At 36.0% G+C, this 24580-nt stretch overlaps 1 protein-coding gene across 10 annotated transcripts in view; it reads right to left on the bottom strand.

Moving 5' to 3' along the window:
• The window catches only part of DGKB (diacylglycerol kinase beta), a 389503-nt gene that overhangs the window by 259290 nt on the left and 105633 nt on the right, over positions 1–24580 (bottom strand). For 6 of the 10 annotated variants that reach the window (XM_064676145.1, XM_064676132.1, XM_064676139.1 and 3 more), the window contains exons 3-4: positions 17738–17814; positions 11653–11673 (exon numbers count right to left, since the gene is read on the bottom strand). The exons of 1 other annotated variant lie outside the window; for it this stretch is intronic. In XM_064676145.1, the coding sequence (XP_064532215.1) occupies positions 11653–11673; positions 17738–17814 (98 nt within the window). Of the gene's footprint in view, positions 1–11652; positions 11674–14220; positions 14289–17737; positions 17815–24580 lie in introns of those variants that run through there. 3 more of the 10 variants (XM_064676153.1, XM_064676171.1, XM_064676187.1) reach the window with 2 other exon arrangements.

Genomic DNA, 24580 nt, shown 5'->3' with positions numbered 1-24580 from the left:
GCTAAGTGAAAAAGGAAAGCAAAACCATGGATGGACATGTAAAATATCTTTTCACTACATCAATATTTTCTCTATTTACTTTGTCTGTGGATTTTATGTATGTACTGCTAAAAATATTCTTTGAATATTTTTAATGCCCAAGTGACATTGGCCCTCCAAGCTGCCAGCCATAACTAAATTCCTAATGCTACATTTTTTCCACTTTTGAGTTCAGAATTATGCCTGGTAGATATTTGGATAAATAAATGAGGTTAAAATTCTGTGCTTCTTACTGAAGTCTCTCTTTCTCAAAAACCTTCAAACTTTTCAATATTTTGTAATGATGGTCAAACTATAATTTATGCCAGTGTCCTCCAAGATGTGTGTTCCAAACTGCCTCATGTTTTCTGGCCAGAAAAGACAACAGATAGCAAAGAAACATATGACTTGGTTGCCACATCCTGTTATTATATTTGACATCCTGACTGCCACCAATCAGGGTGCTTAGCAAAGAACAAAGGAAAGTGGGTGGTTGTTCCACAGACAGATTTCTTCACTTGAAAGTGCTTTATCCTCTGTTCTATCATGCTCTGTGACCTGTAGTCCCCAAGGGAAGAAGCAACATTCATACAATCAGAGTTCAGACATTGCTCACCCAAAAGCTTTTAAACTATGCTGAAAGATAGTTAGGAGCTGGTAAGTGGTTTGAATGCATTTCATAAATGTTTCGAATAGCCCAAAATTCAGATGTAAAACCACATGCTGTATGTAAAGAATGTGCAAAACCAGTCCTGCCCAAGGGAGATCTATGTGTAGAGCCTTGTGTTTAGGTTCTTGCCCAAAACCACAAAATCTGTGATTCTAGTACTCCATAGCTGAAAAACATTTTAGAGGACCTAACATAATCAGTGAAGATTATCCTATTAGAACTGAACTCTAAAGTAGTACAGTCATTTCTGGATATACGTTTTTGTAAATGTATATACAGTAAATAATAGAACTAAGGTAGACCACAGCAGATCTAGAAGTAGTTCAGATTATCCATCTAGCTTTCCAACGAAAAAGGGGTGAGCTTTAAAAAAAGCAGCTCACTTTTAAATTGATTTCAGTGCTTTCTCTATCATCTCTCTCTTACTGTAATATACATAACCTATTACATGACTGTAGGAAAATGCAATAATTTCTTAAAAGAAATCCTGTGAGGACCACTGTAGAAGACACTGAGAGGTGTTAGAGTATTCTCACCAGGCAGAGGTTTTAGTATTAAGTAAGTTCATTTAGAACAGAACACTGAAAGATACAAAACATTTGCTCAGCTTAATTTAAAATAACTTTCACAGGAGAATGAACAACACAATATTATAAACATTTCTCTATTCTGCAATTATACACTATTTTTCTTTTTCCTCATGGAACTTTACCCTTCTGAAATATGGAAATGCTGCAGCAAGTAGCTACCCTTTCTTTAATTACTTACATTTCTCCCCAGCCCCAACCACTTTTCAAAGGTACTGCACAATGTTTTGGTAAGCAAGACAACAAAATAAGGAAAGCAGAGGACAATAATCTTCCATCTTTACATGCATCATGCTCAATATGCTATGTAAACCACAATATCTTCTTTTTAAATCTCACTATCAGAATTTTTCAGATGAAAAGTTCAATAAATTTTGATATGGTTTGAAAATAATTTATGTTAATGAATTCTCAAACATTAATTAAACAGTTCAGATCAATAACATCAGAATAATGTACAAGCCATAATGGTGAATGTTGTTTTCTTAAGCACGCAGGCTAATTGCTTAATTTTCAACAGTTGCTTGCCTTCCAGAAGCTCCAGCTGAATTTAAATGAACCTGAGAGAGAAGGATTTAGCATTTCAGAAGGCATTTTCCATGACGTTTCCCAAGTGAGGGGATGAGAGCATGAGAGGATGTACCAAACTGACAACAATTAGCCTGGCACATGAATTAATTCATTCCATTTCACAAGAGACTGTAAGGGCATAGGGAGATTATGATCACAAGTTTAGGGATCTCAGGAAAATTTTCAACATAACAGAGAGATAAAATAGGACATAGTTGAATCAGGGGAACATGAAAGAACTTTCAAATAACTTGGCCTAAATCTTCTGAGGAGAGAGGGGAGTCAAAAGGAAGAAAAAAGAATCTATGCAGTTTTAGCTTTGACTCTAATAAAAAAGGTACCAAAATCCTTGCTTGTAGGTCACAGAAAAGTATGGTTTTTTATACTAGTCATATATAACTGGATTCCTATTTTTATATATCAAACATCTGATTCACCAAGTTTATTGGAGCTCCTGTTCTTATGTCTTACAAAAAGAAACTTTACAAAATAAGACTTCATAAATCTTTATAATCCTCTGTATTACTGGGTAACAAAACTTCATTTGGTAATGAAACATTTGATATAAGCCCAAAGAAGTACACATTCAAAAGCCCCATTGAGTTTCAGCTAATTTAAACCATAACATCCTTATAAAATTAATTTTGTTAATACTTTTAGAAGTAGTCATTATTATCAGTTCCTATTTATAGATTTTATAATTGGTTCCAGTTAACTGAATTTAAAAAAAAAAAGTTATATATTCACCTTGGAGAAAAGGAAAGGAGAAGAGACAGAAGGCATAAGCAACACTGCATAATTTTAACTTTACAACTCTTTTTAAAAAATAAAAAGTGTAAACCAATAAACAACTTTCATCTTTTCTGAAAGCAAACATGAAACTGGACTCACTATGGCTCAATGCATAGGGAAATTAAAAATGCGCATCTTTTCCTCCATGATAAATTGTCAGAGAAAATCCATAACATTTAATTAACCATCCACAAAATTTCAAAATTAATCCGAGCCCTAAACTGCCAACAAGCATTTGATCCATAAGTATTTTTTTTTTCCTGTAAGTTCCTTCCAAACTAATAAAGAAGAAACAAACCAAAGTTTCTAATGGGGTCTAAGTCACCGACTGGTCACAGAAAAAAGGTTCTCATTGTACATATTCATAAAAAATAAAAACCATCTACAAAAAAAGGCACTGTGCACCAAGTGCAACTGAGACTATCATTTCCTTCTGAAAGCATAGAAAAAGCGACAGATTTTCCTGCTTGTGGGAAAAAATCTCCTAGTAGTCACCTCAGCAGTGGGAGTTACCTTGGTTGATTTCCCCTGTTTGCCTGAGGAAATTCAAACTTATGTCTCTTTCTCTAAAGAGCATCCAAATATCAGGAAAGAGCTGAAGATTCACTAAGGGGAAAAAAAGAGGTTTCTGTACTGTCTATGCCAACAAAATTATTAAATATTTATTTATAAAAATGTGACCAAACTAATTACTGAAATACTCCTTTGAATGAGGAGATGAACTGAACATGTTTAAGAGATCAGGCTACTAAAAGAGAGGTATCAAAACAGATGTCAAAATGTTTCAGCTGTTCAGGTAGTACTTCTGGACACGTGGAAAAATTCAAGATGCTTAGGTAAATTTTATAGAAAATAGCTGAGACAAGTTTTTTATTTCTTTTCTTTTTATATTGTCATACCAGAGTTGGGTTCTACCTTTAATCAAAGTGGAAATAACCCATTTTGAATCTATGCCTATGTTGAAAGAAACAAAGAACAAAAATACGTACTGCATATAGATAAATAAATATTCATCTATACATACTATTATATCCAGTACTAAATGAAGCAGCAAACAGCAATTGTAAGTTGCTCAGAGAGGTAATTCAGTGCCTCGAGACTATAACATGTCATCTCATATCCTGCATATATTTCACAATGACATTTTGGCAAATATGCATTAGTCCAAAACACCTAAGAGTTGTGGGTATTTTAATGTTAATGTCATGAACAGATTACATACAAAAAGTTCCATTAGTACAAACAACTCACTGTTACTTCCTTATGTTTAAAAACAGTAGAAGCAGTTTTCATAACAGTGAAACAAAGCAGACTAAATCTGTCTTATTTCCAGATACTATGAGAACATTCCTGTTGTGATGTTTGACTAAGAAAATATAGACATATATGCCCAAATCTTCAGTTTCAGTGGAAATCTACTCGTTGAAGAACCCATATCCAACCAATATGTTGTGGTGAAAATTTTTCTGAACCTTATAGCTTATGGCATCCTTCACTTTACAAGGAAGCTACAAACAATTAGGATTTGTTCTGCCAACTCCCATTACTTTGAAGAAAATTCCTTTCCTCAATTAGCCCTTTTAGAACCAGGATAAAACAGAAATAATTAGGCCAAGAATTATCCTCATAATGATATTATTAGAATAATATAATAAAAAACAGTTTCTCAAGGAACTCAGCTACAACATCTTACACATTTTGCAAAATACAAAAATATAATACTAAAGCAACACTAGCTATATGGATATAAAAAGTGGCAGCTGCAAAAGGTAACACCATATAGCACCTATTTTGTCTAAAATAAAAATCTGGAAAGAGAGAGAGAGAGACAATGCCATTTGTGGACAGACTGGATTATGTGGGGGAGTAACATCTGGGCCAGGTAGGCATAGGGGGAAACAGCAGTGGCTATCAATCCTTCTTCCAAACTTGTTAGCTGTCTCCACTAACTCTGCTGTCAAGGAGGGATCACTGGCTAAGCATAAATGGTGTGGGGAGAAAGGCTGGAAATGAGCTTCAGACCTCAGATTTGGACTCCTGAGAGATTTCAATCACATCTAAAGGCAACCTTCTTTGAGCAGCTGCCTGACGTTATTAAGGAAAATGGTGATGGAGCAGACAAAAGGAGTTTTTTTCAAGTTATAAAGAATAATCTGCACTCAGTGGAAGAAAGGAGGTAAGATCTTAAAGAACACTGCTCTCCACAGAACACTGTATTTCCTTCATCCCCATCTGCTAAAAGCTCCTGGCAAACGTCTTAATGGCTCACCAAGCATTCTGAGATGTTTACCTATTTTTCTATAATAATACATTTAATAATATATTATTCTATAATAATATTATAGAATATATTATTATTATACAATATATTATTTCTATAATAATACATTTAAAACTCCAATTATATAGAAAATAGCCTGGGCTTTTATTGTCCTTCTCCATCTGAGCAAACCTCTCTTATGAAGACAGGCTGAGAGAGCTGGGGTTGTTCAGCCTGGAGAAGAGGTGGCTTCGGATGCCCCATCCCTTTAAGTGTTCAAGGCCAGGCTGGGTGGGGCTCTGAGTAACCTGGTCTAGCAGAAGGGGGCTCATGGCAAGGGGCTTGGAACTAGATGATCTTCCAGCTCAAACCATTAGATGATACTATATTTCCCTGAATCTGAACACTGGTTTATCCCTCTTAGCATACCACAGAAAATCCTATGACAGAACAGCAAGCACACATAAAAAGACACATTTGAACAAATGACAATCATTGAACCAGAAAAAAAAGTTATTAAGGAATCTTAACTGCAAAGAGTTGGAAGTCACAAAGAGGTTAAAGATCTGGCAACTGATCAGATAAAAATACAGTTTTCAGGATAAACAATATTTTTCAGGAGAGTTTCCAGGATGACACTGATTACGTTATCTAAAGGATTAACAACTATGAAGAAAAGAAAATATTAAAACTAATTTTGGATTCAGAGGCATTAAAAATCTCACTTTATTTGTGGTTAACAAAATAGTCTGGGATTTTATTCTCCCGCTAATGCACAGAATACTACCAAACTGAAAATAAAGCAACAACTATTTTCCATAGTGCTATCATGACCATATGTGAATTTCTTTGCAGTTACCCACTGTAACACATAGATATGTGATAAGATGCTTTTTACCTTACTAACACCACTAAAGAATGCATATATCTTACTTCTCTTTCTACTGTAAACCAATGGCACAAAACAAAGCTCTTGCTTCCCATTCTTCAGTTTCTTTTGAATCCCAGATTCCCAGAATATGAGGGACTCAAAGGAAAAAAAATGGACATCAGTCTATGCTTAACATGCTTTAAAAAATCTCCAGTGACTACGATAAGAGTTCTGCTTCTTCTCAAGCACTCGCTGATAAGTACGTTACACTAATATAGTGCTAGTTCAGAGAGGGTGTCTTTCAGTCTCAGGAAAAACAGGAATTGAAGGACTGGTTTCCCAGTAGCAGTTATGACTATGTTTGGAAAAAGACCAGACAATTTCAGGTGTCTTCTAATTTTGTATCAGAGACATACAGACCAACACTCAACTAAAACCACAGGTTATGCTCAGGTCTCTGTATTCTGTTTATGGCTACAACAGGCTATGGAGATGCCATAAAATGCTTGATTCTGTCCCAAGCAGCAGAATGGCTTCTACTACATTGTACAACAGAGAGAAAGAAGTTGAACTCCATCTGCAAATACTGCGTGTATTTTACTTCTTTCTTTCTCTTACAGCAGTTAAGCTGTGCAATTTTATCATTTGCCTTTCTGCTTTACTGATGTACAGAGTAAGATCAAGAAAAAATCCAAGTATGCATATTTTAAGATTTATGCCAACACACAGAACTCTACATGGTATAGAAATCACAAGTCAGTATATCCTGAAACTAAGAATACATAAAACATGGTTCCTCCGTGAGGAATATACAAGGATATATACAAGTGAAGCAAGTTTTGGCATCCTTTACTTTGTATTATAAAGAAAACTATATAGAAGTTTTAACTATGCTCTATAATATTTTATCTCCTACCATACTAAGACATTTGAAGAGAAGCAATAATTTAGTAAGAAGGTGGCAGCTTCTGCCCCAGGCTCTACCCTAACAACAAACTGCAACTGAAGGGGTCTAATGGTCTTCTATATTTTCCTAGCTGGTGTAAATGCAATGACCAGTTCCACTGGATGACATGCAGAAAGAAGGAAGAGAAGTTCTATCACTCCACTTTCTTCCTCCTCACAAGACACCAAAAAAGCAACTTATTAATAGTCTCTTGACAAAAGACTATTGTGGACCCCATTGTGGATGGGGTAGGGCAGGGAGGGGTAGAATAATAACTCCTTTTAATCCTCCCCACCACACTGGCCACATAAATGGGAACAAGACATGATCTAGTGTTTGAAATTAATCTCCACCCATAAATTCTTTTAAAATATCACATTCTCTTAGTTTTTTTCTTCTTTTAGATTTGTAAAAAATATTTCAACATAAGCCATTGTTTTTATTTTCCTGAAAAACAGAATGGAAGGGAGAAGAAAGAAAAAGAAAAAGGATAAATAATTTCTTTCAAGAGACTTGCATGAAATATGATTTTTACTTATTACAGAGAAAATTTCAGAGATAATGGAAAGAGAATTATAGTGAAATGTAATTATCAACTAATTACTTTTAAATTATGTTGCCTGATCTCAAAATGGTGCCAAAAATGTAGAGTTATAATCAGCTTTCATCTACTGACAGTAATAGCTCTGAGTTACTTTTTTAGGTTTGGGTAAGTTCCTTTAACTGATTATTTATTTTTAAACAATTTGTATTGACCAAAAAAAGAACTACTGAAAAATTTTCTAGGTTTTTGGGAAAAAAAAAAGCAGGGACCGTATAGAGAGGGTTAGTAAGCTAAAAACCATTAATTACTGAGAATAGATTTTTTTTTTTTGTGTTTAAATATATTTCTAATGTTCAAAGGTAGAAAGTCAAATTAATTTTGGAATTCCTCATGAAGATTGGCTTTGCTCATCAGAGTAAAGTTTGATTTAAATTGAAAGTCCTTAGCATTTTCTGATCTAAGAATTTGCTTTAATACAGTTTTTACATGATTAATTTTGAAAATTCTGGTAACCAAACAAAACTAGTTCTTAGCTAAAGCAGCCTCCAAATTCTCATTTGCTGATATGAATGTTTACAGAAAAAAAAAAAAATAAAAATCACACACTCTCACAGGCTGGTCCTACCAAATATTCCATATGGTCAAATAATATTTGGATATTACCAATACACAGACATATAGTATTGCCAAAATTTTCCCTCAGCTCTTCAAAGAAGTAAAAGCAACAAAGCATCTGAAATGGAAATAGGAAAATTTTTATGCAATAACTAGATTTTTAAGCATAATCTTCTAGTACTTTCTCATGTTATTAAAACAAATTGATGCCAATTACCAAAATAAGTCTGGAATGTATACACCAACCACTGCAGTCTCATCCCAATCTTACATTTGGTTAAAATAAAAACCAAAGACACTTTATTACCAGCAGTTTTTCTTTAGTACATAATTCTATACATGCACAAGTTCGTACATCCATAAGTATTACACATATAAATACGTATATTTAATACATTATTTTTACTAAATATGCTATATTTACTATACAAATGTGGCAAAGTTTCTTAAGAAGAAAGAGTGTTAAGGCACATTCTAGAAGGATCTTGTAGGAGATCACCACTCAGAGTCTTTTGAAATTACTACAAACCAAACAAAGTGACAAGTATGTAGATTGCATTCTGTCCCAGAAGAATTTGTCATCCAAAAATTACAATTACTACAGAAGTTAGGAAAAATGGAGTAGGCAGCATGGTTCAGACTAAAACCAAATAAAATAGCAAAATTAATGAATCCCTAAAAAAAGTCAGTTATAACAAAAAGTTCGGGTTGAAACAAACAATTTATCTGCTTGTGAAGATTGTGTAAAAACCTAGTTACAAACATATCTGAATTATCATTTTCATAATGTGGTTAAAATTAAGAAAAATAATTTTTCTGTACATGTTCTGTATCAGTAGTTTTTTACATATTTTACCTTTAATTACCTTCTCTGCCCATTGTAAACTTTTGTGGAGGTTAGTTCAGCTACATTTATTAAAAATAATTGCTACAGCACTTTTTGTAAGAAACCAGTCACTGTCCATCCCTCCCTCTTTAGTTTTGAAGTATACTTGACAAACTTCCACTTCAGGAATTAACTGTTTTCTGAGATTTAACTAATTTTGAGCCTGACTAACTGGAACTTTCACTTGAAATAATCACTTATACCAACAGAAAAAGGTTTACAATGTCCCATTCCGTTTGTCAACAACTTACATCTACTCTACCCCAAGTAAATTTACAGGTTTTAGTAAAAGTGTAGCTATGATGACTAAGTTTGAGTTTCTCCTTACCAGAATTTAAAAGTTTAGTTTCGAAAGAGGTAAAAAGATATGAGCAGTGGTATCTGCTTAGTTATATATGCATACATTCATATATATCAATACCTGTATTGCATAAGAGGACTTCAAGACATTTCCATTAGTTGATTAATTCCTGCAATAAATTATAATTTAAAATATTTTTCTATATTTTTTTCCCTATGCAGTTTCATAAATGTTATCTAGATGTCACCATGCAGGTGAATCAATTGTAGCTGCAGCCATCATCATAGAAACCAATCCAGAAGATAACATATTGTTCTTCAGAATGAAAACAGTAAATAAAAAAAAACCAAAACAAAACACACACACAAAAAAAACCCCTACTCACAAATAAATATTCTGTGCAAAAGTTTTTAAATTGTCTTTCTTAACGTAACAAGGTTCATAAAGCTTAAAAATACGGTACTGTGCAATACAAAAAAGTAGAGCAATAGGACAAAGATGGGATCTTAAGGCAGAGAAGGGAAGCATAAAAAGGAAAGGAAGATATCAAGGACGGAGATGAGCACTGTTAGCATAGACTAGGAAAAGGAGACAGAGGGACCATTAAAGATCATAAAAAATGTTCAAAAGCAAACAGTTTTGCAGCAGAAATTGACTATCTGAAACATTTTACACCTCAGTGCCCTCAACACACTCCACAGAAAACAGGCTCACAGCCAGACTGCCAGCATCTTTGCCTGGCAGGCTTCCCAACTCTCTAGGTATCCAGGAAGCTCTCCCTAGAAATTTTGCCCAGAGCGCCAGAAAAACACTGAGTTCCCAGTGTCTAAAACATAAACTTTTCTGCTGGTGATATTCACAAGATGCTACATTTTTCTCTTTCATAGCTAGAATTATACAACTCCAGCTTCCTAAACGTGAGGGACAGGCTTCTCCTACATAATATATATGCTATAGTTCTGCACATCCCACTAAGCCTTCTGTAAATTAGTTCCAAATTGAGTTCACTTTGTCACATGTGGGTTTTGCAGTACCTTTTTCATAGAAAATTAAATCTTCCTATCTGTAGTAGAAATACTTCACTTTATATATTATAACAAGGCAAGGTCTTTAAAGTAAGTTAATATTTTCAGTCACATCAAAGAACATAGCTTAGGGAAAAAGCATAAAGAATCCTTTCAAACCATATTTCTGTGTGCTTGAAATTTTAATTAGTTTTCCATGTATGTCAATGGGCCTAAGACACTACCTTTTTTTACAAGTTTTGTCTTGTTCTGAGACCACCATGGCCACAGGAGTACTATTACAACATCCCAGTAACATATTTCTCCTCTTCACGACCAAACCACAATGATGCTTTGCATTCATCCTGTGATCAGCTATATACACATCAATTTATCTAAAAATGCCACTTGTGCCAGGGTACAGCACACTGTACTCTGCATGAGTGCATTTCATTCCATTTACTATAGTCCATAAAATCATCAAGCTTTTCCAGTGTAGTATCCAGAATTTCTCAATTTTAGCAACAATTCCTAAATTTGGTTTAGTATGTTGACTCTATTAGTATTCATCTAATTTGACAAAGTTATTAGCTAAATATTGATGAGATTAGTCTCAAGACTCGTCATAGACACACTGCTTTAACCTGAAACCCTTCTCTTTCAAGACCCACTGTAGTCACTCTGCTAGCTTTCTAAAAAAAGTAACTTTGGTAATCTAAAGAAAACTGAGTCCTTTTGTGAACAGGGAGTACTGCTCTTAGTAACACATCTCCAAAAACTCAACTGGCCTCTGACCCCAGAAAGTGAGGGTTTCCTACAAAACTAATCCTTTCACTCTCTTGACTTTTTCATTGTTCTCATGTTCTGGCTGCCTCTTGCCAGAACAGCAGAGAAGGGGCTTTTTAACACCTCTATGCTACAAAGAAAGAATAACTGGGTCATTTAAAAAAACTTGTTCATTTCATTAGTCCTTCTTCCCTAGCTTTTTTCTTTTTTTCATTTTACTTTTATACCTGGTTTTAGGCTACTGAAGCTTCTCAGGAGTAGACTCGTGGGTTGATGATCAGCTCTTTAACCATTTCTCTTGCAATCGCTGCAAAGTCACAATCGCTTAAAGCACACTGTAAGCCTTATTCAAATTATTAAATCTATTTTTTAAGCCTTCAATTTTAAGCCTGTTACATATAAATGGTATTATATGGTTATAGAATCTGCATTTAATATTTTTCCGATGTGTGTTCTTGTCCTTTTAGAATAATAAAAACCATTACAAGATCTCACAGGAAGCAGAAATTTCTGTGACAAATATGGAACAAGTCAATTACTTGCTCTTAACTTATTTCTCATATTCAACTCAATTAATGTTAGCAAAATTATGTACTGTGAATGATAAAAATGAAGTTCAGTGAAAAAGTCTGCCACCATAAACGGAGCGCACTCTGCTCTCAGCTTTAAATATTCATCTATTATCTGACAGAATAGCCACATGCAGTATTTATTAACAAGTACATCTCAGTGAAAAGCCTACAAAATAAAAGATACTGAACCCATGCATAAAAAAAAGAAAAATCAAATTAAGATTACTTACTTGATTAAGTATATCCTGTTTCTGTAAGGCATGCAAGGAAAGAAAGAAGACACATACATTAGTGTAGTGTCATAACACTAAAGCTCTATTTTTGTAAAAGAAATATTCTTGGTGAAAGGTTAGTGATTTAAATGAACAGGTTTAAGAGATTAGATAGAATATCCCATTTTTTTGCATTAGCACATAAGTCAAGAAAATGGCTCGAAGTCAGCATGCTAGTCTTGATTAGACAGTGCAAGAAATTTACTTTTAAACATGCAGTGATAGTTAACCAAGGAAAAAAAAAATAAATCTAATGCTTGCCTTTCATCCCTGTGTACTTTAAAAAATAAAAAAAATAAAAAAAATTGTTACCAAGAAGAGCTGTTTAATGCAAGAACTTATCAGAATGAATAAAATGATAAACTACATAAATCCTATTAAAAAAAAAAAAAAAAGACAAGACAAAAAGGTATGACATCCAGGGAGCTCTGTAGAAGCTTGAGAATGGGTCCACAACAACCTAATGAGGTTCAAAAAGTCCAAGTGCAAGGTGCTACTTTGGGTCGGGACAATCTCGAGTACGAGTATAGACTGGGAGACCTCACTGACAGCAGCCCTGTGGAGAAGGACCTGGGGGTTCTGAGGGATGAAAAGCTGGACGTGAGCCAGCAGTCCTTGCTTGCAGCCCTGAAGGCCAACTCCATCCTGGGCTGCATCCACAGAGGTGTAGCCAGTAGCTTGAGGCAAGTGCTTTTGTCCCTCTACTCTGCCCTTGTAAGACCCTACCTGAAGTGATGCATCCAGCTCTGGGGTCCTCAGCACAAAAAAGACATCGACCTACTTGGGTGGGTCCAGAGGAGGCCATGAAGATGATCAGAGGAATGGAGAACCTCTCTTGTGAAGACAGGCTGAGAGAGTTGGAGTTGTTTAGCCTGGAAAAGGTTCCAGGGAGATTATCATAGTGGTCTTTCAGTACCTGAAGTGTGCTTATAAAAAAGACTGAGAGGGATTTTTACATGGGCAAATAGTGATAGGACAAGCGAAAACAGATTCGAATTAAAACAGGAGAGATTTAGATTAGCTTTAGGAAGGAATTCTTTACACAGAGGGTATTGAGGCACTGGAACAGGTTGCCCAGAGAAAATGTGGATGCCTCATCCCTGGAAGTGTTCTAGGACAGGTTGGACGGAGTCTTGAGCAACCTGATCTAGTAAGTGGCTTCCCTGCTTAAGGCGAGGGGGTTGGAACTAGATGATCTTTAAGGTCCCTACCAACTCAAGTCATTCTGTGATTCTAAGATAACCACATTAACAACAAAAGGAGGGCTAAGGAGACTCTTCATCCTTTTTTGGATGAAGGCAGAATCATGTCGATAAAAGATGAGGAAAGGGCAGAGGTAGATAAAGCTTTCTTTGCCTCAGTCTTTAATAGTAACACCAGTTGTTCTCGTGGTACCATGCCCCCTGAGCTGGAAGGTTGGGTAGGGAGCAGAATGAAGCCTCCAGAATCCAAAGGGAAATCGTTGTCCACACCACTTAAGACACATATGAGTTTATGGAGTCAGATGGGATCCACCCAAGAGCACTGAGGGATCTGGTGCAAGTGCTTACCAAGCCACTTTCCATCATTTACCAGCAGTCCTGGCTAACAAGGGAGGTCCCACTTGACTGGAGGTTGGCAAATGTTGCACTCATCTACAAGAAGGGCTGGAAGGAGGATTCAGGTAATTACAGGCCTGTCATCCTGACGTCAGTGGCATGGAAGGTCATGGAGGAGTCCATCTTCAGTGCCATCACATGGCATATACAGGAGAACCAGGGGATCAGAACAAGCCAGCATGAATTTTGGAAAGGCAGGTCCTACTTGACCAACCTAAACTCCTTCTGTGACAAAGTGACCCACTTAGTAGATGAGGGAAAGGCTGTAGTTGTTGTCTACCTGGACTTCCATAGAATTGTTATGATTAATGTTGGAAAACCTCTAAGGTCTTTAGAATAGCCTTTGACACTGCATTCTCCTGGAGAATCTGTCTGCTCATGGCTGGGACAAGTGCACTCTTTGCTGGGTAATAAACTGGTCAGATGACTGGGCCCAGAGAGTGGTGGTCAACGTAGTTATATCCATCTGGTAGTCAATCACCAGTAGTGTTTCCCCGGACTTGGTGTTGGTGCCAGTCCTGTTAAATATCCTTGTCAACAATCTGGACAACTTTATCAAGTGTAGCTTGGTCAGTTGGGTGGGAGTTTTCATTTCCTACTTGAGGGTAGGAAGGCTCTGCAGAGGGATCTGAACAGGCTGCATCAATGGGCTGAGAATAAAGGTATGAGGTTCAAAAAGGTCAAGTGTCATGTCCTGCAGCTGGGTCACAACAATCCCATGCAGCACTACAGACTTGGGAAAGAGTGGCTGGAAAGCTGCCCAGTGGAAAAGGATCTGGGGTTGCTGGTTGACAGCAGCTGAACATGAGCCAGCAGTGTGCTCAGGTGGCCAAGAGGACCAATGACATCCTTGGCAAACAAGAAATTATGATGCATTCAAAAAGGATGACAACACTAGGACTACAAGCACACAATATTGTATACTTACTGATCATTTAGATACCACCTTTAGCTCTATCTGCTTTCCTAATTCTTGTTAACCTATTCAATGCTCCCCTAAAAGTGAAAAGACTGAAAATAATTAATACAAATAAATCTCAAATAATGAAAAGAATATTTGTAAATCACAGCTTTCCAAGAGGCTAGTCTTAACCTACCTATGTGTCTTATATCCAGGTATAAAATCCATTCTTAACTACCTATTTGATATTGACTTAGCGAAGAAGGTGAAAGGGCAGAGATTCAGTAGAATTTGCAGAAAATTTGGTCATCTCTTTTACATTGAAAGCAGAGATTAAAAGCTTCATAAATAAATTCCCTATAATAGATAATTTTCTGATAATCAGATACATCATTTCCCCTAAGCCCAAAATCCACTCAGTTTACTTCAGGTAACAAACTCCAAATACCAGTAGCTTTTCTTGTGCTATTTGCATCCCATTAGATCAGTTTGTGATAAAAACTGCAATATAGAAGCAATGGAGTGGAGTAAATTCCTGAACCCTTTAAGCAGAGGGAAGCTTGAATCAGGAAGTTCCTAAGGCTTTATCTTAAGTACATAAATATATCTCTCTGCTATTTTTGCCATAGCACTTCTGTCCGATGTTTATTGGTAAAAAATAGCACCATCCTTTGGTAGAACAAGACTTGAAAAATACACTTTGAGTGCTTATAAGATAACAATATAGGAAATAGAAAGTTAAAATGGAAATATGATAGTATCCTCTACTAAACACAGCAACAAAACGGAAGTGCTGTCTATAATATGTGTAAATAAATAGCTGGACTATGACTGATCTCAGCTGGATCAGTCAATTTTCGTCATCCCATTTACAGATAATCAATTATTTACTTCTAACCCATGAAGTCCTCATCCAACCACATAAAATCAATGTGCAAATCATTCTGTAAAGAGTTTATCCGCACAGCAGGTTGAATGCATGACAAAAATACAGGTACACCTGTGTAGAGGCAGTTCTCTTGTCAGAACAGAATAGTCACTCTGTGGCAGAGGAAAGCTCAGTCACTTTGCTTTCAGTTCAGCAGCCTATGGCATGAAACTTGACCTAACAAATCCTACCAGATCCAAAGTAGCTTTGTTGCTAGGTATGTTTTCTTTATGTTGCACTCCCTGAAGTCTAAGCGCTAAGCAGTAAAGTACAAAAGCTGTCAGATTTAGCCTAGGTCCAACACTGACCCAGCAGTGGAGGAGAGCTTGATCCCTGCTGAAGACACTGAAGTCACCACAGAGTGTCTGACTTGCATTCTTCCTCCCCTTCCCTCCTCTTGTCTTGCTCACTGCCTTGCATGTTCTCCTGCTCTATAATCCCTGGATGTTGCAATACACTAGCAGGATTCTGCAAACAAATAGCTGTGAAACGAAGAATTGGGAGACACTATGCAGAGCATAGACTCGTCTCAAGACCAGCTGTGTTTATTAATTCCAGCTTTGCACAAATTTTGCCAATTCACCTGGCTTCAAATTAGAGCAGTTGTCCTGGGTGCCCATACTGATCACATTTTGCCACGACTCAACGTCCACACACCCCCAAGCTGGAAGAATGACTTTGTTAAAAGAGATTAATCACACCACTTTAAATAATGATGTTTATACACAATTGATAATTTGATAACATATTACCTGCTTCGCAACATATTATTAAAATATCCATAAAATACACATTTTTCACTTTAACAGGGACCCTTCACAAAATTGAAGACATTGTATGATGACAAAGTGAAAAATCAGAAAAAAAAAAACATGAATAATATATAAAGACCATTTTATCACATACACTAAGAGCACAGAGGAAATTGCAGAAGTTAAAGTAAAATAAAAAAAAAGCAAACATGGAGTTTGTAAATCAACAGTTCAGACTTTTCCTGAAAAAAAAGAACAAACAAAAAATGTGCCTATATTGTAATAAAAGCAATAGCTCCTACAGCCTACGTTACACTGGAGAATAGAGTAGATGATCACAACATTCCCATCCTTTTATATTCTATGATTGCATTTAACTAAAAGCCTGGAAATTTAAGATGATCATTTACAGCATCAACTTATACTATTTTACTGAATCACAAAACTTTTTCCCCAGAAACTGACTAAAATGACCAACATTTTGCTTTCCAAGTACAAAGTGTCAAATAATTTCTCAATACTTAATGAGTTATAACTATCTTAGTTTCCAGTAATTCTTGTCTTTTACATCCTGAAATGTAAGATTAAGTAATTTTCATAATGGTTAGCACATTTTTCTGTCCTGAATTTCACGTAATGTGAGCACAGTTAGAAACATTAATATTAGAAACATTACTGAAACAGGTTTTTATTTAGCTACATTCTGAATCACACTATTTAGAATGTGCTAAGCAAATACAAACTTCAAATGAGGATAAGAAAAGAAAACAATCTGGCTTTTTCTACCAGCCAAACCAGAATACTCTGTGTAGTGGTGAATCTGTAGTGACAATGCGCAAGCACTTTTCTTTCCAGCTCAATTCTTTGTTTCATAACATCAGAAAATCCCACTACCAGAAACAGCACAAGAGAAACAGAATTTTAAAAGAACAGATTTTACTAACTTCTGAAATTATGCTTAACATGTCAAATCTTTAAAAATAATTGAAAAGCATGTTAATCTTATAATAAGGTTTATGGGGTTGTTTTGGTTTTTTGGTTTGGTGTTGTTTTTTGTTTTTTTTTTGGTGGGGGTACGTCTGTGTGTTGATTTTGGCTGGGACAGAGCTAATTTCCTTCAGAGTAGCTTGAATGGGACTATGTTTTGGATTTGTGCTTAAAACAGTGTTGGTGATCCAGAGATGTTTTAGTTCTGGCTGAGCAGTTTTTACATAGTGCCAAGGCCTTTTGTGCTTCTCACCCCACCAACCACTAAGGAGGCTGGGGCTACACAAGAAGTTGGGAGGGGGCACAACTAAGACAGCTGATCCCAACTGGCCAAAGGGATATTTCATACCATATGGCATGCTGGTCAGTATATAAAGCTGGGGGAAGAAGAAGGAAGTGGAGACCACTCAGGGTGATGGCATTTGTCTTCCCAAGTAATGTGTCAAAGCCCTGCCTTCCTGGAGATGGCTGAACACTTGCCTGCACATGGGAAGTGGTGAATTTTGCTTTGCTTGTGTGCACAGCTTTTGTTTTACTTATTAAACTGTCTGTTTTGATTCTCTCCCCACCCCACTGGGGAGAAGAGAGTGAGCGAGTGGCTGTTTGGAGCTTAGCTGGGGTCAAACCATGACAGTTTGTTTCTTTAAATTTTAGGAAAAAAAAAAAAGTGGGTTTATGTAAATTACTAAGATGGTCTGTCTAATGTGATATTCATACATTTTTAGCTTTTCAAAATACTCATATTTTTGTTTTTCAAACAGTTTCAAATACCCCAAACAGCTGATTTATAAAAAATCTTCTATTTCAAATGCTTAGATAGGCTACATTTGCAAATTCTCCCCACCATTTCTGATCATTAAGAAAGAAGAAGAATTACCCCTTCAGGATTATATTTTGCTAACACACCACTGCCATGGAATTCTTCTAAGACATCCTTAATTTTCTTGGTGGAATCTGAATAAAGAATAAAGAGAGAGAAAATGAAAATACGGAAAACTGATTTACATAATATGAACTGTAATTAACGAAACAACAATCAAAACTGCTAATAGCTTTTCTCAATGCACATTAGTAATTTTCTTTAGCTGTACAAGAGAGCTGTGGGCACAAAGAAAATGAGAACATATGATACCCTCTCACCAAACACTGTAAAAGCATCAAGCAAAAAAAAATGCTCAGAAACAAACACTCCTTGATCCAATCCTTAACTATTAAGTAGGATATTTCTAAAGAAGTTGCTTGCAGGATTATTTCAAGTCACTTATCTTGTCCTTGAAACCTGAGTCACCCAAAAAACATGGTCATTCCCACCTACTAAATCTCCTTTGGCAGAGCTGCCAGTGAGTAGAGGAACTGTCAGAGGAGCCAGACAATATGAAGATAAAGGGGAACCTTGCAGAAAAAAAATCTTCATTGGTCATGTCACAGAAAACAAATGTTGCTCTCGAAACCTCAATTTTTGCAGACCTCTAAGATATTCTAACAGCTGTCAGTTACAGTAAATTCTGGATGTCTTTTGTCTAACAGAATTGTGCAAATCCCTGGAATTCAGAAGCATGTAGATATAACTTTTCCGACTTGTTTTTAACAGTCTATGTGCAGAATAACAAAGCAGTTATCTCAGTGAGTAGCCACTACATAAAACCCTTTAACTCAGATTCACTTGGAATTCATCATGCACATAATCGTCTTTTCCACATGAAATATCTCAGCAATACAATAAAAATAATTTTAACTCCATTTTTTTCTTTAAAATACAATAGTTGAGTGTAAAATGGTCAAATGTGCATAATGGCCACAAGACTGAAGTAAACCATGAACTAGTAATGAGTAGCAGATGCAATGAAGAAGAGGTAAACTTAATGTCTGCACCTTTATTTCTACAACAAAACCTGGAAGGAAAGGAGACAAGCAAGGACTATCACATGAGCAATTAGTCAAAAACTTAATATTACAAACATTAGAACCTAATCTGGCTTTTGTTAATTATATAAACAAAATATAGTACTGTAATAGTTCTTAGACTTTAAAGAAATACAGTATCTTAAACCTGACTCTAAAACATATTTAGCAAAGTATGTGACCTGTAAGGAGACAATATAGTGCAAAGGATTTGAAAAATAGATATGTAACAGTTCATAACAGCTATAGACCATCTATTGTAACTAAATGGATGTATTTCAATAGTACTGTCAACTGTAAGCAATGGAGTTTAGTGGGTCTTATGGGCAGTCAGAGCAAATATTTATTTGATAAAGTCATCTATAGTCTTATTGCTGTGTCATTTGAAATACAGCAAAACGTACAACTTTATGTGAAAAAGACAAATTAACTATAAAAAGAATAAATCAATATAAGAAATAAAATTTATTATGAGCTGTAATTAGAAGTTGGTGGATTAGACATTTACTGTTTAGGACAAGCACACAAATTGATGACTGACAAAAATTTATTTTTTATTTGGTTTCTATTATTTTAATATGTTTTCCAGTATTCATATACATGGTTATATGTAAAAATCATTGCATCATTGCATCTTATGATAATGAATTCAATAACTATGAAAGCAGCAATGTGAGATGAGATGTATAACAGAGGTGATTGAATATCATGCTAAAAAAAGGATTTTTCTTAACTTTGGAGGAAAGAGGTTAAACAGACATCAAATAGAAAGACAGCAAGGTCTCCTCACATATTTTTATGAAAAAAACCCCCATAAATAAAATACTTATGGACCACTTTCTAGGGGTTTAAAAACAGTGTTTTGAGGTTTTTGTCCAGCAATGACCATGCTTTTTCATTTCAAATTCTGTCGGTCTGTTCATCTATAAATCAGTTTTATGCTTATGCAACTGTAATTAAAAGCAAAACCTGTGATATATTACTTATTGGAAATAAATTAAATCCTTACTTTCCATTTTTTTCATACTTTTCTTAGTCAAGTACCAAGATAGTTAATATGCACAGCGACAACATCTTTTTCATGCTTAAAGCAGTTCATATCCAAGAAGCACAGCTAGTTTCATGTTTGAAATAACTCTCAAGATAAAAATGGTCTGTGGATGTAACTTCTGCTCTAGTTGTCCAGCAAAACTTTTCAAGAGATTTCCACATTCTGGTCAGGAGCTGTAATTGTTTTGAGTACTAGAGCCAAGGCAGAATCATGTTTTCCAATCTTTTGTTCACAGTCATTCAATCATTTTTTCAGTTCATGTGACAGTATCCAAGCTAGAACAGAGATCTTTCAAAATGCTCAAAATGACATATCGATATTTTAAGTCAAACACCAACGCACAATCTTCTGCATGCGCACTCTTCAACTGTACTGACAATCCTCAGAAAAATTAATTCTCCTTCCTCAGCCTCTAGCAGGCAAACTAGTACTAGGAATATGGTCCATCTTTCATAAGTTGACCTAAAGAGATATGAAGAATACATAATTTTCAAGTTTCACTCTTGTTTGGAGAACAAATTAAAAAAAAGTAAAAACAGGAGACAGTGTCTTAGAAAGTTCTATTCGACAGAAATGAGAAACTCCAATAAAATGTTATCAAGTCTAGTTTAAAAAAAAAAGTCAAACGCATGCTTTCCATCAAGAAATAAACAAAAAATTCCAGGAAATGTACACAGAAGTAACTAGATATTTTTCCTAAGTATTTTTTTCCTAAGTTTTCTAAGCAGGAAATAACAACAATGCTATGGATTCCATTATAGTTTTGTCTGATACAAATCATCTACATAATCACTGGAAAATGATGATGTAAACACAAGCATCTAACCAGAATCTGTGTTCTCTTGTTACCCAAAAGTACAGATGTTCTGCTTAACTTAGCACTTTGAAGCAATCTCAGAAAATTCATAAGCCCTACTCATGTTAAAACACAAATATGGTCTTAAACTCTGTTGGATTACACCTACCTCTTTTTTAAATAAAGGACAAATTCCTTCTTTGTCTAAGTCTCTGTATTCCAAGCTCTCCTCAAGAGAAAGTTTCTAAATACATGTAGATATAGTACATAGCCTGTCATGGCAGCACTTAAATCCATGTTATCTGCAAAGTTATAGCTGGCAGAGTGCAAATTTCATGTAGCTTTAAATGCAGTATGTTCCATGAAAAATCTCTTTTTTCTTTGTTATTTATAGTTCTGTTATTTTTATTACCCACTAGGGCAGTGCTTTGGGTATTCAGTCAAAATACAGAAGGCCTTCAATTCTCTCCCCGGCTTGAAAGCATTTAAACTCTTACTGTTCAACCCATCTTCTGTTGCAATTTGCATTTAGTCAAGAAGGTGGAAGGAGAAAAAGGGAAACTGTGGCCCAGGAATCAGAGTTTGCCTTGGATGAGGTGAGATGACATATCCTACCTCATGCTCCAGGAAGGCACGATGTGGAAGAGTCCTAACTGAAAAGCTATTACTAGTACATTGGAAAAAAGTAGCTGGATTCCATATAGTGCTGTAGAAATTCTATTTTAAAATAAAGGCTCCAAAACAATAGAGATATAGATGAGACTTGGGCTAATGTTGTATTGTTTTAGAATAAAGGCAAAACAATTAAAACAATAATACCAGGAAATCTGCATATATAACAGCAAAAGTATCAAAACGTCTATTTTTCCTTAACTATCTTTCAGCCCTAACAAGGATACTTTTTATAACTGAAGACAAATTTACATACTAAGTTCAAAACTGTTTGAGGTTTAGCCCACATTAAAAATTATTATTCATTTTTTACAGTGACTCAACTTCAGATGAAGAAAATTGAGCACTCAGTTGACTGGAATTTGGTGTACCATTTCTCCCATAATTAGAAAACACAAAACAGAAGGAAAGCTTGCCCAGATCACACACTTTGTCTACATTTTTTCTCTATTATCCCAGAAATATCCTTGAAAAGGATTTTTTTCTTTAAAAAAAGACTTATAAGACAACTTACATAAAACTCAGAATAAATCGCAAGCTATGTACTCAGAATTGTTTTTCAATTTAAAGGGAAATAAGCACTAGAAAACAATGTTTGTATTATAATTCCCTTCTTATTCTCAACAGCAATTCATAACAACCTGCATATTTATTGGACCATATCTAATTTTAACACCTACAACAAAAAGTAAAGCACTTTCTACCTCTATATCCTTTTTGTGAACTTAATGCAATATGAAAAATACCACAGGCATACAAAGTCCTACCAAGGTCAAGTTTAAAATTTATATAGAAAAGTTTCACAGAGATTTCCTATACATCTTATCAGGACTTAGAAAAACAAAAGGTCCAACCCTCTATACACAATTTTCTGCATGGCAACAAAGCCTAGCTCGAACTCGAAAGCTCTGCTTGACAGATAAGGCAATGAGAAGCATTGGGAGAAATCCAGCAATCAAATCAAATTGCAATTTTTATATAGGTTTTTATTCTATGGACTTTTGTGGATGAAACCTGCAGTAATATGAGTATATATAAATTTATACACAGAGCTTTTTTTTTCCCTTTGGAATAGTTCATTTTGTTCAGAGCATGCTTTTACTCAAGCTATAGCTATGCTTAATCTAAAGCTTTACTGGTCTAGAAATGCCAGTGTGTTAAAAAGGCCACGCCTGCCAACAAACCTGTATGCAGCACCATAGAGTAAAAACTATTCACCTCTCAACAAAAAGGTTGTTCCAGTAAAGACATGGCTCATCTAGTGTGACTCAGCCTCGCAGCACATCTGTGTTGGTAAGAGATGCCTAATGGTTGCTACTGAACTAGTAGAAGGCAGTAGCTAACATATGCTATGCTTCCCATACGGACGGCTGCAGGCTCACTAGCAAAGCTCTTTTAATTTAGGTCACACCTCGGTTTTGGTTTGTGAGTTTTTTGATGCAAATTTCACAAAGAAGACAAACATTTAAAACTTTTAGTGGGATAAACATTCAATTTTGGTTTTCTTGTAGTGAGAATTTAAAACCTATTATGGCCTTGAAAAGAGTGGCCAGACAGAGAAGGCAATCACTCTCCCATGGTCTAAAGGAGACCTCCCCTGGCTAGCCGCTATCAATGGTTTGGATAACACCCGTTAATCAGAAGAATTTGATTCTACCCTTCAGAAAATTACATTCTCATTGAATTCTGTCACAATCAATTAGGAGAAAAGCTTCTTAGAAACCCAGACAGAATTGGATGGTGCTGCCTAAATAAATACCATGGAAACTGACTTCTGTAAAGGGAAATGGAGGAGGTAGAAGAAGAGGCAAGGTGAGGGAGGTAGGAACAGAATCTCCTGCTGCAGAGGAAAACTTCCTCTCGACATCCAATGCAGGATCTGCCTCTTCCACCCATCCTCCCTGTTAGGGCTCAGCAACACAAGGAGCAAGACAGATCCATTTTAACTGTTGCTATGTACTAAATGATACTTACGCAGACAAGGACTTCTTTGTGAAAAAAGGAATATTGACTGCATGTACCAACACATCTTTAGTCCACATTAATAAAAAACATCTACCAAATCCTACTTGCCTCAGCAGATGTTCAAATGAAAAGTATATGGCAAACAACAGGGAGTTGGGGAGGCTTAATTTTTGTTTGCTACTGGGATAAACTTTCAAAGAAAGAAATAAGTAAAGGACAAAAACAGACTCCAGGAATTGAGTGGAACTGCAGGTAAGTCCTGTGTGTACCTCAAAACACTTGAAGAAGAAAAAGAATGTATTGGTTTTCACACTTTTAAGACAACTACAACTAACTTTCTCAGCATCTTTTGGACTCCTTTGTCTCCTGACAATTAGAAAATCAAGTCTGCAGTAGTTTGAAAGCTCCTCACAGTGCATCTCTAGGCGCAAGACTCAGGATGTCAGGGTGCTCTGAGGATTTGGGCTCCCTGGGGCTGGGACCCTGTGGATCCTCTGGGTCAGCAGGGAAGGCCCTGGCCACCAGGGCCTGTCCCATCATCACAGCTGGGGGAAGCCCTAGGGTTGGGCATCAGGTGCCTCCCTGGGGGCAGCACAAGTCTGAGGCTGTCAGCCTGTTAGCAAACACCTTGCCCTGAGACCAGGAAGGAGGAGAAACCTTGGGAGTCCTTTCCAGACCTCAGATCCCATCACCACAATTGAACCTGAAAATTCGTACAAACCCTCAGCAGGTAACTTCGTCCTGTCTCTTTTCTAATTTCCTGTTTATAGATGGTCAAAATATCTGATACAGGCTGCCAGCTCAAAACTTTTTCAGTTAGAATGATGATGAAAAAATTCTCTATGAAATTAAGGAATGAATGCTAATGACAACATATTTCACCCCAAACACTAAATCTAAGTATTAACTAGCAGTGAAGAATCAAACCAGTTTGGTTTGAAATTTAGCAGGCATTATTTCTGATTTTAAGTGGAAACAGGGAAATGGCTTTGTGAATTTGAGAATATTTCTACTGGTTTTGAAAGCTACATTTTTAAAAATACACTAGTTCATTTGTTCCTGTTTTTCCCAAAATGCTGCACCTTGAATCCTGTGTTCACAACAAGGACATGGAGGTGCTGGAGTGTGTCCAGAGAAGGGCAACAGAGCTGGGGAAGGGTCTGGCACATAAGACCTTTGAGGAACAGCTGAGGCAACTGGAGTTGTTCAGTCTGGAGAAAAGAAAGCTCAGGAGAGACCTTATCACTCTCTACAACTGCCTGAAAGGAGGTTGCAGACAGGTGAGGGTCAGCCTCTTCTCCCAGGCAACTATAGACAGGACAAGGGGAAACAGA

The sequence above is a fragment of the Pseudopipra pipra genome, chromosome 1, assembly GCF_036250125.1.
Source record: "Pseudopipra pipra isolate bDixPip1 chromosome 1, bDixPip1.hap1, whole genome shotgun sequence".
Taxonomy (NCBI): domain Eukaryota; kingdom Metazoa; phylum Chordata; class Aves; order Passeriformes; family Pipridae; genus Pseudopipra; species Pseudopipra pipra.
This window is presented reverse-complemented; position numbering and strand designations above follow the sequence as displayed.